The sequence below is a fragment of the Neophocaena asiaeorientalis genome, unplaced genomic scaffold (assembly GCF_003031525.2).
Source record: "Neophocaena asiaeorientalis asiaeorientalis breed wild unplaced genomic scaffold, Neophocaena_asiaeorientalis_V1.1 scaffold152, whole genome shotgun sequence".
Classification (NCBI taxonomy): Eukaryota; Metazoa; Chordata; class Mammalia; order Artiodactyla; family Phocoenidae; genus Neophocaena; species Neophocaena asiaeorientalis.
The window spans coordinates 10339475-10354852 of NW_020185338.1; the positions used below are offsets into that span (position 1 = coordinate 10339475).

General features: G+C 35.9%; 1 protein-coding gene and 1 non-coding gene across 2 annotated transcripts in view; both read left to right on the top strand.

Annotated features, from left to right (window-relative positions):
* The first annotated feature begins 714 nt into the window (after positions 1-714).
* Positions 715-15378, top strand: part of GTF2A1 (general transcription factor IIA subunit 1) — a 45156-nt gene continuing 30492 nt past the window's right edge. The window contains exons 1-3 of the mRNA XM_024736324.1: positions 715-835; positions 11849-12050; positions 13949-14013. Of these exons, the coding sequence (XP_024592092.1) occupies positions 821-835; positions 11849-12050; positions 13949-14013 (282 nt within the window). The 5' untranslated portion in view covers positions 715-820. The remainder of the gene's footprint in view (positions 836-11848; positions 12051-13948; positions 14014-15378) is intronic.
* On the top strand, positions 13018-13161 carry LOC112393932 (small nucleolar RNA SNORA79). Its single transcript, XR_003002063.1, has one exon. It is a non-coding gene; the product is annotated as a small nucleolar RNA SNORA79 (small nucleolar RNA).

Here is a 15378-nt window from a genome sequence, read left to right on the forward strand (position 1 = left end):
TAATGCCAACAATAATAGTTACAATAATAATAGTTTAAAAATAAATATCGAGGCTGCTTATAGTTCTATTCCATAGCATCATCTGGGCAGTAGTAGGAGAGAAATCCTGGAAAAGAGATCATTGTGTCTTGTTCCTCTGAGACTTTGAGACCTGTTATTGTAGTTATATGAACAGCTTGATGGTATAATTTAGAGGTACAGACTGGGTAACAAAAACTAAAATTAGGTGATTTTTAAATTTGAATACTTATTAGGTTGCAGATTATTACCAGGCAAATCACAGGACATAAGTTTCTGTTAAGACAGCGATGACATTAGGAGATACAACGGGTTAAACCAAGCAAGGAATAATAAAAACCAGACATAGCAACCCATAAAACTATATCGTTGGATATAGTCAAAACACATTAAGTGTTTTGACTATAACAACATGAGAAATTGCAACTGGAAACTGTATAGACCTTGTATCTGTGATGATCTTCTGTATATGAATTGTATTAAACAGTCGTAAAACCTTTATTAAAATATGCAGTCATCAAATAATTCATTTTAACTAAGGCAACTGATGTTTATGGGAATGGCCATACCTTTAAAGTTACATCTTCTAAAATAAGTTTTAGAGAGTTGGAAAAGGGACTGTTGTATTACATTTGTTTTGAATTTGTGAAAATGTTATATATTTTAATATGTGATAAGCAGTGTTTTTCAGCAGTCTTTTATTTTCCCTTTAAAGCCTAAATTATACAGATCTGTGATTGAAGATGTAATTAATGATGTGAGAGACATCTTTCTGGATGATGGAGTCGATGAACAAGTTCTGATGGAACTAAAAACTGTGAGTTTGCTGCTTTTTTTTTTTTTTTAACATTCTCTTCAGTCAGAAACTATACTCCATAATTTTGCCATTTGACTTTGTTGCAGGAAGCAGTATAGTTATGTGAAGGGTGCTGGTTTTGAATCCCAGCTCTACCATCCATTCTTCCTCTGACCTTAGGCAAACTGCTTATATTTCAGTTTCCTTATATGTGAGATGAGAATTAGTAGTACTTACCTTTTAGTCTTGTTTTGAGGATTAAATGTAATGACTATATAAAGTGTTTAGCAAAGTGCCTGGCAATAGTATTAGCTATTATTAATGGGCAGTTAATATCCATTTATGTTTTAATTACTTGATATTCCTGTAAGGTTTTTTTTTACTTTTTCTTTTTTTGTGGTCTTAATGCACTGGTATTCTAAAATGTATTTATGTTGTGGAGATTAAGTGCTTGATAAATTTCATGTTCTGGAGTCTGATTCTCTATGTGGGCCAAATATTTGGTTTACAATGTATTCTAGTTTGGGAGCTGCTTTTCTGCCTCTTCTATTTACTTGGATTTAAGCAGAAATATATAGATACTTTTATTTAGCATTTGTGTTTTCTTGATGGTGTAATGACTCATGAAATCATGGAATATTTTTGCCTTACTGCTCAGAACAGTGGTTCTCAAAATATGGTCAGTGGACTTCCCCACAGGCTCTTTCAGGGGTCCATGCGGTTGGACAGATGCCCAAATCTGAATAGTCATAGTATGTTTGTCATATTTCCAGTAAAAGTTGTATTCAATGAAAAAAGTGACCGGTTAAACTTGCAACTCAAATGTACAAGTGCTTTTCCTTGAGATAACTGTTCCATATGCAGCAGAAGGGCTTTATGCATGCTTTCCATTTTGATGTACCAAATATTAAAAAGATGTTTACGTAAAGGTTGGGATGAGATCATTGTTGATATTAAGACAATCAATTGTTTGATATTCTATTCATGATATTCTATAATGAAATGTGTTAACATATGGCATATCTGCATACTTCACTGAACTCATATTTTCCATTTAATCGAAGAGTTTGAAAAGTTAATTGGTATATGGTTTCAGATTGTACATTGCAGCTAACTGTTAAGAAACCATCACTTAAAATACTTTATCCTTTCCCAACTACTTAGCTATGAGAAGGCAGATTTTCTTCATATACATCAACGAAAGAAAACTGAATGTAGAAGCAGATATGAGAATACAGCTATTTTCCTTTTAAGCCATTTCTCACGAAATTTTTTTGGAAGATATGGTTATTTTCATTGAAAGTATTTATGTTAACATGTAATGGATACGTTGTTTTTTCTTTTCTTCTTTACTCCTCTGGATCTTATTTTTTAAATGGAAATGCATTTCTTTTATTTATTTATTTTATTTTACTTTTGGCTGTGTTGGTTCTTCGTTTCTGTGCGAGGGCTTTCTCTAGTTGTGGCGAGCGGGGGCCACTCTTCATCGCGGTGCGCAGGCCTCTCACTATCGCGGCATCTCTTGTTGCGGAGCACAGGCTCCAGACGCGCAGGCTCAGTAGTTGTGGCTCATGGGCCTAGTTGCTCCGCGGCATGTGGGATCTTCCCAGACCAGGGCTCGAACCCGTGTCCCCTGCATTAGCAGGCAGAATCTCAACCACTGCGCCACCAGGGAAGCCCACGTTGTTATTTTTAAATATCAACATTAAAAAAAAAAATCTTATTTAAAATTTCATAAAAGTTCATTGAGGTCCTCATTAATTTGTAAAAATGATAGAGGACTCAGACTAAAAAGTTTTAGAACTGCTGGCTTAGAGATTGGGAATTGAGCTCCTTTAGAGCTATGTATAAATAAGTAATCACAGTTAATGAATGCTAAGGAACATTTGTTGTGGTCTTATTTATCCATTCAACAGAGGTGTGGAGGCTGTAATTTAGCAACTTTCTATTTTAAATAAAGCAAATCTCACCTGTGTGGTGGTGATAAAATATATCTTAGAATGTTGCAGCATCTGTGGGCAGCTTCTATAGAATTTTCAATATGAATCTGCCCCTGTAAGGAAGGGAAAATATAGGTTTGAATGAGATGAGGAAATATTTATTTACCTTGTGAGAAATGTAATGGTTACTGAAAGTGAAGAGTAGGTATTTAAAAATACAAGTGAAGGAATGCCAACTCTGGAGACATGAGTTGGAAGAATAGCAATATAAGCTACTCAAACACATAAATTATCTCAGGGATATGAATAAGAAGAGAATAAGCTTATTTTGATTCCTTCATGTTACATGTAATGAATATTTTATAAATATGTTATACCCTTATAATGGTTGTCCTTGTAGATCTGTGATCTTATGTAGAAGGTACAGCATTTTTAGGTGCAAAAAATTAGTCCCAAAGGCTTTAATTTGTGGTACATCAAACTAGTGGTCAATCCAAGTTGTTATCTCCTCTTGCTTTTCACAGTCTGTTGATATTTTCCTACTGGTCCCAGTTAGAATCAAGGTGTTCTTTCCAAACAGAATGAGCTATCTTTGAGACCAAATAGCTCCACCTGCATTTTTAGTACATAAGACTTTATACATGTATACACATATATACAGATATATGTACATATAATATAGTATAATAGTATAAAAAAGTAATATCTGTGTTTTATAGGTTATGCACTGATTTTTTGTTTAATGCTTAGTTTTCTATGACAAAAATTGTGACTTATTCAACTTTGAATCCCCAACCTCTGCCACAATGCCTGGCATATGTGGTTGGCATTCAGTAAATACTTAATTAAACAAATTAATAACATGTTGCTCCAGAATCTAACTGAAAAAGGTAGTTTAATGTTTTTGTTGTTTTTTAAATGGGGCATACTCTTTTATTCTGGGTTGTAGCTGAATTTAAATATAAAACTGTTAGACTGAAATGAGTTTGTTATTTTAATTCTCTGCACTAAATTTCTTCAGGATCTCATTAGAATTTCCAGAATGTGCCCTAGTTTTAACAATCTGACAGCCAGCATTATGCAGTAGAACTTTCTGTGGTGATGAAAATGTTCTATATCTGTACTCTCCAGTATGGTAACCACTAGCCACATGTGGCTATTAAACACTTGAAATATGGTTAGTGGAATTGAAGAACTGAATTTTTATTTAATTATAATTAATTTCACTTTAAATCACCACGTGTGGCTAGTGGCTACTGTATTAGAACTTGTAGGTTTGGATATTCTTGCTAATGAAAACTAACAATATTTCATATTTTAAGCTTTATAAAGGACTCTGTCATTAGTTCTATCCCCTTTCTCACCATTTTATAGTGTTTCACAAACTTCTATCAAAAGCTTCCAAATGGCTGTGGAGGATACAGTGGTGTATTAGATTATGAATTAAGATGAGTAATGAGAGTGCCTGTAATTTGAAGTTTAACTAGATAATTCAGAAAGGGACCTTCTACATTAAAATAATTCAACCTGATTCTTGAGGTTATCTGTTAACACTGTGGGTCTCCTTTAATGTATGAACTTTGGGAGATAGAAAAGATGCATAAAGCACAATGTTGGTTTTCTTGCTTTTTTCTCTAATTGAAGTGTAATTGACCTACAACACTATTAGTTCTAGGTGCACAACATAGTGATTCAGGATTTCTATACGTTAGAAAATGATCACCACTTGATTTTCAATAAAGCTATATTTGAATGTAAATTGTGTTTTAGATTGGTAAATGACTATGGGTGGAAATGACAGTCTAGAAGTCCTCTTCAAAGTAAGTGATAAAATTGTCCTGATTTCTAAACTGTCAGACCCACCCCTATCCAAATAGCAAGTACAATGGGAGATAGAAAACATGGCCTCTCAATAAAACAAAGTGAGAAGAATTCCTCATTTGGAGACAAATCTGAAAAAGTTAATCTGCCCCTAGATCTGTTTTCTCATCCTTGGCACTACTGACATTTTGGACCTGTTAATTCTTTGTTGTAGAAGGCTAGTTATCGTAGGGTATTAGCAGCATAACTGATCTCTGCCCACTAGATGCCAGTAGCACCCCTTAGTTCTGACAACCAAAAATATCTCCAGACATTGCCAAATGTCCCCAGGGCAGAAGGGGAAAAACTACCCCTGATTGAGAACCACTATTCTAAATATACTCTAGTTGTATATAAATACTTGAACCATAAGTTGAACGATGATCTACTGTTCTACATCATTTGGCCTTGGGGAAAGCTCTGTTCCCCAACATCATTTCTAAAGAGCCCAAAAATTCAATTGTCTTATGTTTTATCCAGGAGCTAGTTGTTATTGTGAGAGTAGGAGAATCCTTTAAAATTTCTAGCCCAGCATACTGCCAGGGAGCAGTAGATCTGGTAACATTTTATAGATCAAAAAATGGAATAAATATGCTTTGACAGATCATTTAGCAAGTGGTAGAGACTTGAAACTAAGCCTTTTGTCTCCAGATAAGGAAGGTACCAGAGTTGTGACTAGACCTGCTCTGATAGCAGCAGTACAGTTTAGAGATTAGAACTTTGGACCAGAGCTGGGATTACGGTGAGGCAAGTGAGGGCCTAGAGTCCAAAATTTAAACTTTAAATTTAAAATTTAAAGGACATTTACTCTTCACTCTCAAGGTCCAGCCCTGTTGAGTCAGATTGCCTGGATTGTATGATGGTTTTGCCTGCTGTTAGTTGGTGATCTTGGATAAGGTACCTAACTCCTTGTTCCTCAGGTTCTTTTTCTGTAAAAAGGAGATAATAATAATGTCTATTTTAAAGAATTTTTGTGAAAAACGAGTGTACACGGAAAGTACTTAAGTGCACGTTAAGAATTCAGTGTTAGTCTAGTAAACATGATGGGCATAACATGATGCATATCCAAATCATTTTGGGAACAGAAAATGAATTTTCTCCATATCTAATTCCGGAGACCTGGCAAAGATTGTTGAAATAGGACTGCCAGAAACAATAGCTATGGTGTTGGGGGGAAAAAGTACTATAAAAATGTGGAGAAAAGAGTTCTTCCTATTTTCTAAGCTAGCTAAATAAATAAATACATACATAAATAACAATTCAGTGTTCTTGGTAGTCTTTAGGGGTATTAATATGATTACTGTTGCCAAAACAGTATTACATTATTTTAAACAGATGATATTTTAAAAATAAAATATTTTGATAAATAAAATTATTTTAAAATGAAATTGGAGAGAAACAAAACATTCAACTAATTTGAACTTTACATTATTTGATATTATAAGCGAAATGCTAAATATTTGTATGGTATTATTCTTGTATTTTTCACATTACCTAGAACAGTATTTGGTACTTAGTAAATATGGATTCTCAGTGGTCCACTACTCCAGCATCCCCTTGCTCCCCCAGAAGCAGTTTGAAATGTGTGGTTCCATGTTTGCTTGTTATAATGACTAATGGGCATCTTTGGCATTTAGTAGGCTAGAGGAGTGTTGTATTTCATGTACACTTCTTGTGGTAATACCCTGTAAATAAAGAGTTATTCTGCCTAAAATGTTGGTAGCATTTTTATAGAGAAACTACCTTAGAAAACAAGTTCGTTTTCCATTCTTTTTGAAATTAATATTAAATTTCTGATAAGTTCTTAGTCATTTTGTTAGGTTATGAATAAGACAGTCTCTACTCTGAAGGAGTTCATACTTTAATAGAGAAGGTAGACTTAGTGTGAAAAGTGTACCAATAGAAATATCTCTAAGGTATAGAGGCAGTGAGTGATTTCTTCGCGGCTATGTGACTTTGCATTTGCATTCTTTGGGGAATTGTGTGGGAAGACTGACAGTCATAAGGAGTAGTTTACGAAAGTTTAGACAGGAGGTATGTATGCTATATTCAGGGAACTGCAAGTAGTTTGGAAAATAGAGTGCAAGTTATAGTAGCAGTTGGAGAAGTTAACATAATATTGCATTAAGGAGCTTGGTCTTTAGAGTGAGAAGGATTCTCTGGGTTGCTAGTTAAAAGACAGTTTTGGACTTCTGCTTCAAACAGTCTCAGTTGATAGGGGTACAGTCTGACATTTAAAAAGAAAAATTTGATTGCATTTACCAAAAACTCTAAATTAACTTTTAATAATGCATTAATGGGTTGCAGTCTGCAGTTTGCAAAGTATTGGTTTATACTTTAAAGCAGTGGCTTTCACTTTAGTGTACATCACAATAACCTGGATAGGTTATTAAAACAGATTCCTGGCTCTAACTCCAGAGTTGCTGATTCGATGGGGTGGGACCTTAGAATTGGTATGTCTGACAAGTTCCCAGGTGATACTGATGTTATTTGTCCAGGATCACATTTTGAGGACCACTGATTTATAGAGAATAGATTGGAAGCACAAGTTTCCACTTTAAAATGTAGGCTCTGTAAGGACAAAGATCTTTGTCAGATTTGTTCACTGTCTGTTCTCAATGCCACTAACAGTGTCTAGCTGGGAGGTATTCAATAATTATGTGTAGAATGTATGATTTGAAGCAGGGAGCTCAATTAGCTTAGTCATTAACACTTTGCAGTAATACTGATGGGAGGAAGGGACTTGAACTGGGGCCATTATAGTAGGGATAGATTGGAATAATGCTTTGGAAAGGGAATTGACAATAATGATAGGGCATTGGGGTACATTCTGACTCACAGATCATTGACTTGGGAGACTAGGTGAGTAGTGGTACGCAGCACTTAGCACATAATGTGTATTTGTTAATATTTACCATTGTCATGGAAGCTTCATTTAAGTGATGGGTCAGGATTGCAGTGGGAAGACCAATTGGAGGTGATAAAAACTGAAGCTTTAAATTTAGAAAATTATGGTTTAAAGACCTGTTTCTTTGTTTCTTTCTGTTTCTTTATTTTTTAAAAATATTTTATTTATTTTTATTTTTGGCTGTGTTGGGTCTTACTTGCAGCACGTGGGATCTTCGTTGCTGTGTGCAGGATCTTTCCTTGCGGTGCTCGAGCTCTTTGTTGCAGCACGCGGGCTTCTTTCTAGTCATGGTGTGTAGGTTTTCTCTCTCTAGTTGTGGCACACAGGCTCCAGAGCACATGGGCTCTGTAGTTGTAGTGCATGGGCTCCAGAGTGTGTGGGCTCTATAGTTTGCGCCATGCGGTCTCTAGTTGCGGCGTGCGGGCTCAGTAGTTGTGGTGCGTGTGGGCTTAGTTGCCCCGGGGCATGTGGGATCTTAGTTCCCTGTCCAGGGATTGAACCCGCGTCCCCTGTGTCGGAAGGTGGATTCTTTACCACTGGACCACCAGGGAATTCCCTTAAAGACCTGTTTCTTAAAGCATTAATTAATAGTACTTTTTGCACCTTGATTTTGGCCTACAAGAAGCGAGGTTTTGTTTTGTTTTGAAACAGGGAAAAGAAGTGTAAACAGTTTGGGTGATAACTGTTTGGGAGGCTTACCTATATAGCCTTACTATATAATACATTGAGTGTATTTTAGAGTGTAGAGTGTATTTTATTCAGTGTCTGACCCTATTTTGTATTGTGTGTTATGCTAGGTGCCCACTTTATAGAAATGAACCAGACAAAACTTGGGCTCTCAAAAAGTAGTTTTTTGTTACCCTAGGAAGAACCCTAGCTGTTTTTAGTCTGGGATTTGCACCGACTTAGATTTACTAGCTGGAAGTTCATTTAGAAGTAATCTAATTCAGCTTGTTCCCTTTTTAGATGAGTAAAATGCCCAGGGAAGATAAATAATTTGTCCACCAAGCCGTTTAGTGGCCAAACCAGGACTAATTGGGTTCCTGACTTCTGTTGTAATGCTTTATTACACAATTAATACCACCACTACAATAATTATAATAACTAACATTTATTGATGACTGACTTTATGCTAGACTCTGATAAATGTTTTACATGGAAATCTTACTTACTCCTCACAACAGCGCATGAAATAGATACTGTTACTGTCTCCGTAAGGAAAGTCTTCAGGTGAACCTAAATACTGAGACTGCTAAGGGAATGGTTGCTCTGGGAAATTGACCTTTAGTTTACTTTTTCGCTAAATTGTTAGAGATGTGCTGGAATTGTTATTAACATGTAGATCTAGAATTTCTAGAACAGTTGGAAGTGTCAGCAGTTTATAAAAATCCCTGTTAGTATGGCAAAGGGAGCTTTTTGAAGGATCTGATAGAAGCCTTACATGAGTTAGGCAATATCCCAAGAGTAGATCCTAGGGGAGAAAACTAAGTATCTGTAGATCCTTGTGTACAGAATGACTGAATTAAATTTTATATGTATGTTTAAGGAATGGTTTGTAACTTTCTTGGGCAGTTTTTTTAGTGCTTTATAGATTGAACACTAAACCTTGTAGAGAGGAAATGTGTGTTAGGGAGAAGGATGGAATAGTTGTAAATATTTTCTTTTACTTCCTTGTTTTTGCCCACTTTTGATTTTTTTTTCCTTCATCACAGAAGCTGTCCAAGGGAGAGATGAGAAAATAGAAGTGGTTAAGCAAAAAAGGATTGTCAATCCTTGTCATAATGAAAGAGGGAAGGGAATTTCAAGAAGTGTGGAGGGTTGAGAATTATAGTAGGGATAGATTGGAATAATGCTTTGGAAAGGGAATTGACAATAATGATAGGGCATTGGGGTACATTCTGACTCACAGATCATTGACTTGGGAGACTAGGTGAGTAGTGGTACGCAGCACTTAGCACATAATGTGTATTTGTTAATATTTACCATTGTCATGGAAGCTTCATTTAAGTGATGGGTCAGGATTGCAGTGGGAAGACCAATTGGAGGTGATAAAAACTGAAGCTTTAAATTTAGAAAATTATGGTTTAAAGACCTGTTTCTTTGTTTCTTTCTGTTTCTTTATTTTTTAAAAATATTTTATTTATTTTTATTTTTGGCTGTGTTGGGTCTTACTTGCAGCACGTGGGATCTTCGTTGCTGTGTGCAGGATCTTTCCTTGCGGTGCTCGAGCTCTTTGTTGCAGCACGCGGGCTTCTTTCTAGTCATGGTGTGTAGGTTTTCTCTCTCTAGTTGTGGCACACAGGCTCCAGAGCACATGGGCTCTGTAGTTGTAGTGCATGGGCTCCAGAGTGTGTGGGCTCTATAGTTTGCGCCATGCGGTCTCTAGTTGCGGCGTGCGGGCTCAGTAGTTGTGGTGCGTGTGGGCTTAGTTGCCCCGGGGCATGTGGGATCTTAGTTCCCTGTCCAGGGATTGAACCCGCGTCCCCTGTGTCGGAAGGTGGATTCTTTACCACTGGACCACCAGGGAATTCCCTTAAAGACCTGTTTCTTAAAGCATTAATTAATAGTACTTTTTGCACCTTGATTTTGGCCTACAAGAAGCGAGGTTTTGTTTTGTTTTGAAACAGGGAAAAGAAGTGTAAACAGTTTGGGTGATAACTGTTTGGGAGGCTTACCTATATAGCCTTACTATATAATACATTGAGTGTATTTTAGAGTGTAGAGTGTATTTTATTCAGTGTCTGACCCTATTTTGTATTGTGTGTTATGCTAGGTGCCCACTTTATAGAAATGAACCAGACAAAACTTGGGCTCTCAAAAAGTAGTTTTTTGTTACCCTAGGAAGAACCCTAGCTGTTTTTAGTCTGGGATTTGCACCGACTTAGATTTACTAGCTGGAAGTTCATTTAGAAGTAATCTAATTCAGCTTGTTCCCTTTTTAGATGAGTAAAATGCCCAGGGAAGATAAATAATTTGTCCACCAAGCCGTTTAGTGGCCAAACCAGGACTAATTGGGTTCCTGACTTCTGTTGTAATGCTTTATTACACAATTAATACCACCACTACAATAATTATAATAACTAACATTTATTGATGACTGACTTTATGCTAGACTCTGATAAATGTTTTACATGGAAATCTTACTTACTCCTCACAACAGCGCATGAAATAGATACTGTTACTGTCTCCGTAAGGAAAGTCTTCAGGTGAACCTAAATACTGAGACTGCTAAGGGAATGGTTGCTCTGGGAAATTGACCTTTAGTTTACTTTTTCGCTAAATTGTTAGAGATGTGCTGGAATTGTTATTAACATGTAGATCTAGAATTTCTAGAACAGTTGGAAGTGTCAGCAGTTTATAAAAATCCCTGTTAGTATGGCAAAGGGAGCTTTTTGAAGGATCTGATAGAAGCCTTACATGAGTTAGGCAATATCCCAAGAGTAGATCCTAGGGGAGAAAACTAAGTATCTGTAGATCCTTGTGTACAGAATGACTGAATTAAATTTTATATGTATGTTTAAGGAATGGTTTGTAACTTTCTTGGGCAGTTTTTTTAGTGCTTTATAGATTGAACACTAAACCTTGTAGAGAGGAAATGTGTGTTAGGGAGAAGGATGGAATAGTTGTAAATATTTTCTTTTACTTCCTTGTTTTTGCCCACTTTTGATTTTTTTTTCCTTCATCACAGAAGCTGTCCAAGGGAGAGATGAGAAAATAGAAGTGGTTAAGCAAAAAAGGATTGTCAATCCTTGTCATAATGAAAGAGGGAAGGGAATTTCAAGAAGTGTGGAGGGTTGAGAATACCTCTGAAAGCATATTAGGCATTGCTGTTTCTTTTTCCTTATGTAGGGTTGGACAGATAGAAAGGTAGGGTTTTCTAACCTGAGGACTGCCTCTATAATGTTTCTCATAGTTCAAGGAAAGATGAATTTATGTTTTATATGTTATTTAAAAGTTAGGAAAGAAAGATTTCCATAAAATAGCTAACAATGGATTTGATACTAAAAAGGATGATTTTTGATTACTGAAAAATTGCTTATATGAAACTGCTTGGCAACCAAGGAATTACTATGGAAAGTTTGTTGAAGATATAAAAAGAAACAAAAGAATTCTTCAGTACTCTTAAGTAGCAAAAATGAGGTTTGATACTTTAAAAATTGGTTTTCCTTATGGCATACACTTGGGTAAGAATTAGAGATTTGTAGATTTATCAGTTTTGAAAATGTAAGAATTTTATAAACTGACTAATAAAGTATGTTTTATCCATATGTCCAGCATTGTTTTTCTTGACTCTTACTTAGAAATCTTTAATATTCTTTGCTTTAGTTATGGGAGAATAAACTAATGCAGTCTAGGGCAGTAGATGGATTTCATTCAGAAGAGCAGCAGCTTTTACTGCAAGTTCAACAGCAGCAGCAACCCCAGCAGCAGCAGCATCACCACCACCATCACCACCAGGCTCAACCGCAGCAGACAGTACCTCAGCAAGCGCAGACCCAGCAGGTCCTTATTCCTGCGTCGCAGCAAGGTGAGGCCGTCTGATCCTACTGCAACTTGGAAATGAAAGTTGTCATTTTCAAAGAAGAGAAACACTCTGGGTGTCTCCTTTCTATTGGCTGAGGGGGTTGTATCTGTGTGTGTATAAAATGTGGTTCCTATTTATGTCGTAATGATACACAAGTAATTCACTAACAGAAAGCTTAAAATGGTATTCAGGTAAGTATATTATTACTTTTTTTAGATGGCTACACAATGGTGGATTTCCTAAGTCAGATCTATAAAGGTTTATTTACTAAGGGTTTCATTATTTTATATAGTAGAACCATTACTTTCTTTGAAACTGATTTGTTCCTACAAAGGCATTTGAGTTTAGTTTTTATAAATAAACACTGGAGGGTTTTTGTAACTATACTTTAGCAATCTGAAATTCTAATTCCTTATTAATTTATGTAGTTAAATTGACTGAATTAGATTTCCTTTAAGTGAAGAATGGATATATGACATCTTAATTTATATTATGTGGTTTAAAGATAAGAAAAAACAAGTATTTATAGACTGCATCCATAGTGCCTTGTACCATGCAAGTCATTTTATAGGTTTTGTTTCATTGCAGTCTAATAGAGGCTCTGTGAAGTAGCTCTTAAAACATCACAGCTGAGGAAAATCTGGGCCCTGAAAAGGCTCAGAAGCTTGATCCTCTACATGGAGTGTTTTCTGTCATGACAAACATTTGTTCAGTTATAAAACTTCCTAGGCCTTCAAGTTTTGTAAATCTTGTTGTCAGAGAGGAGAATAAAGATAAATGAAAACTTCATCTTAAGGTAACTTGAGTTACTCATTTGTCTCATCTGAGAGTGTATGTAAGACTTAAAACTGATATTGATGCACATTAGAAATGTCTGTTTGAGTTATTTTACTGTTCATATCAAATAAGACTTAATATTTGATTTTACTCTGTACCTTGCATCAAGTAATTTTATCCTTTTAATGTTTCTTGATGACCGTTCCTCCTATTGCCTTCAGGCCTGGCACTAGGATTTTAGGTTATCATAAATTAAAATTTGATTTTCTTCACTCAGAGAATATTAGGATAATGGGATTATCTATTTATTCTCTGAAATTTGCGGAATCAAACACTTAGTTCCTTTTATGCTTACGTGATACTGCCATTATTTATGATTTGTATTTTTTAAAAAGTTAATGGAAATAAGATACTGGAAACTGTCAAATTGGGAGAAAAAGTTTTTTTTTTTTTTTTTTTTTTTGCGGTAAGCAGGCCTCTCACTGTTGTGGCCTCTCCGGAGACCTCGCGGAGCACAGGCTCCGGACACGCAGGCCCAGCGGCCAATGGCTCAAGGGCCCAGCCGCTCTGCGGCACGTGGGATCCTCCCGGACCGGGGCACGAACCCGCGTCCCCTGCATCGGCAGGTGGACTCTCAACCACTGCACCACCAGGGAAGCCTGGGAGAAAAAGATTTTAAAAGACTATGTAGATTATAACTTTTTGAGCTCACTTTTAATGGGTCAGTAATGCATTCCAGCAGTAGTATCATTATATTAATTACACAGTTATTGCTGAGTTGGCAAGACAGTATTAAATTATGTTTGAAAATTTCCAGTTTAAGAATGCACAGAAATATATATGTTTAGGTGTTAGGTATCTCATTATGTCGTGTTCCCAAGGTCCCTTGTGTCCTTAGGTGTTGTTAAATCTTTTTTTTAATTGTGGGTTTTCCAGTATAAGGTGGGTATGTCACAGCTGTTATTTACTGTAGAAGTTTATAACTTTCTGAGATATCAAATGGTCGAGTGCATTTGCATGCAGAAAATGTGGAAAGCATGAAAAAAATTTTCGGTATAGTACAGCATTCTTATGAAATAGCCTCACGGTTCCTTGTTTTTATGTGTGCCTGTTTTTTTTCATAGCTGCAGCACCACAAGTTATTGTTCCTGATTCTAAGCTGATACAACATATGAATGCATCAAACATGGTAAGACTCAGAACATAGCACTTTGCTTGGCTCTATTTATTCTAACGCAAATTGTGATTATGCTTGTGTATGTTGTATATTAGCAACTTGAAGTTTATTCAGGACTTAAGCAAAATAGCTGTTTTGTTTGGTTTCCTAAGTATTGGATTTAACAGCAAATCTAAAGTTTAGCTTGGTACTTAGACATTAAGGTTCATAAAATTATGCAACTTTCTGTTGAAAATACCAAAAGAATGATGCTTTGTGGGAGCTGTTTTATCTTCTGCTATTTTTCTTTTTTTTTGCGGTACGCGGGCCTCTCACTGTTGTGGCCTCTCCCGTTGTGGAGCACAGGCTCCAGACTCACAGGCTCAGCGGCCATGGCTCACGGGCCCAGCCACTCCGCGGCATGTGGGATCTTCCCGGACCGGGGCACGAACCCGTGTCCCCTGCATAGGCAGGCGGACTCTCAACCACTGCGCCACCAGGGAAGCCCTTCTTCTGCTATTTTTTGAAAATAGGTTTACGGGACCTACCAAACATTATGCCAAGTATAGTTATGTTGCAGAAGACCCATTAACTGAAAGAGGTTAGGAATGCTAAGAATTATAAATTTTTAAAAATGAAAATGAACCATTTGGATAAAGATAACTAGTATCGTTAAGATCAGACATTTACAAATTTTGCTCTGATTTAACCATAGCATAGCCTAATAAGTTTTATTACAATATGTAAATTGCTACTTTAAAATGCTTTTTTTCAGTTGAGTTTATTATATATTAGACTTTTGATACTTCTAAGAGATAGCCACTGAACTTCATAAGTCCTCAAATTTTCAAATTTCACTTAGCACATATAATATATCCCATCAGATATAACGATAAAACTGAAAGAAAGAAACCCTCAGATCCTTAGAGAATCTTTACTTCTATCCTCACAGTTTTTTTTAAAATAAAACATTAAAACAAAGTTTAATTAGAATAGTTGTTCCAGCATTTTCTCATAAATGGCCTTTCTTCTGTTTAAACTACACAGACTGTTAGTGGTGTCTCTGCTCTGACATTCCATTCTTAAATCCAGCCAAATCCTTTTAATAGGAAAGAATCATTATTTTAAATAAGATCTCTTAGTCTAGTGTTAGCAGTGAGATTTTCTTTTCAGATCCAGATTTTTTTTTTTTAAACGAAAAAGCAATATTTTAAAAAACAGTTACTATATTTTGTGAGTGATGAGTGAACCTGAAAGCTCATTTGTGTTTTATAAGCCATATAGGAAGCAGGGCTTACCTACTAGACAAACAACTTCTTTCTATTGATATATACCAGCCTTAACAAATGTATAACTTTACAGAATTGCAAATTTCTACACGATAGAAATTGAAACTTT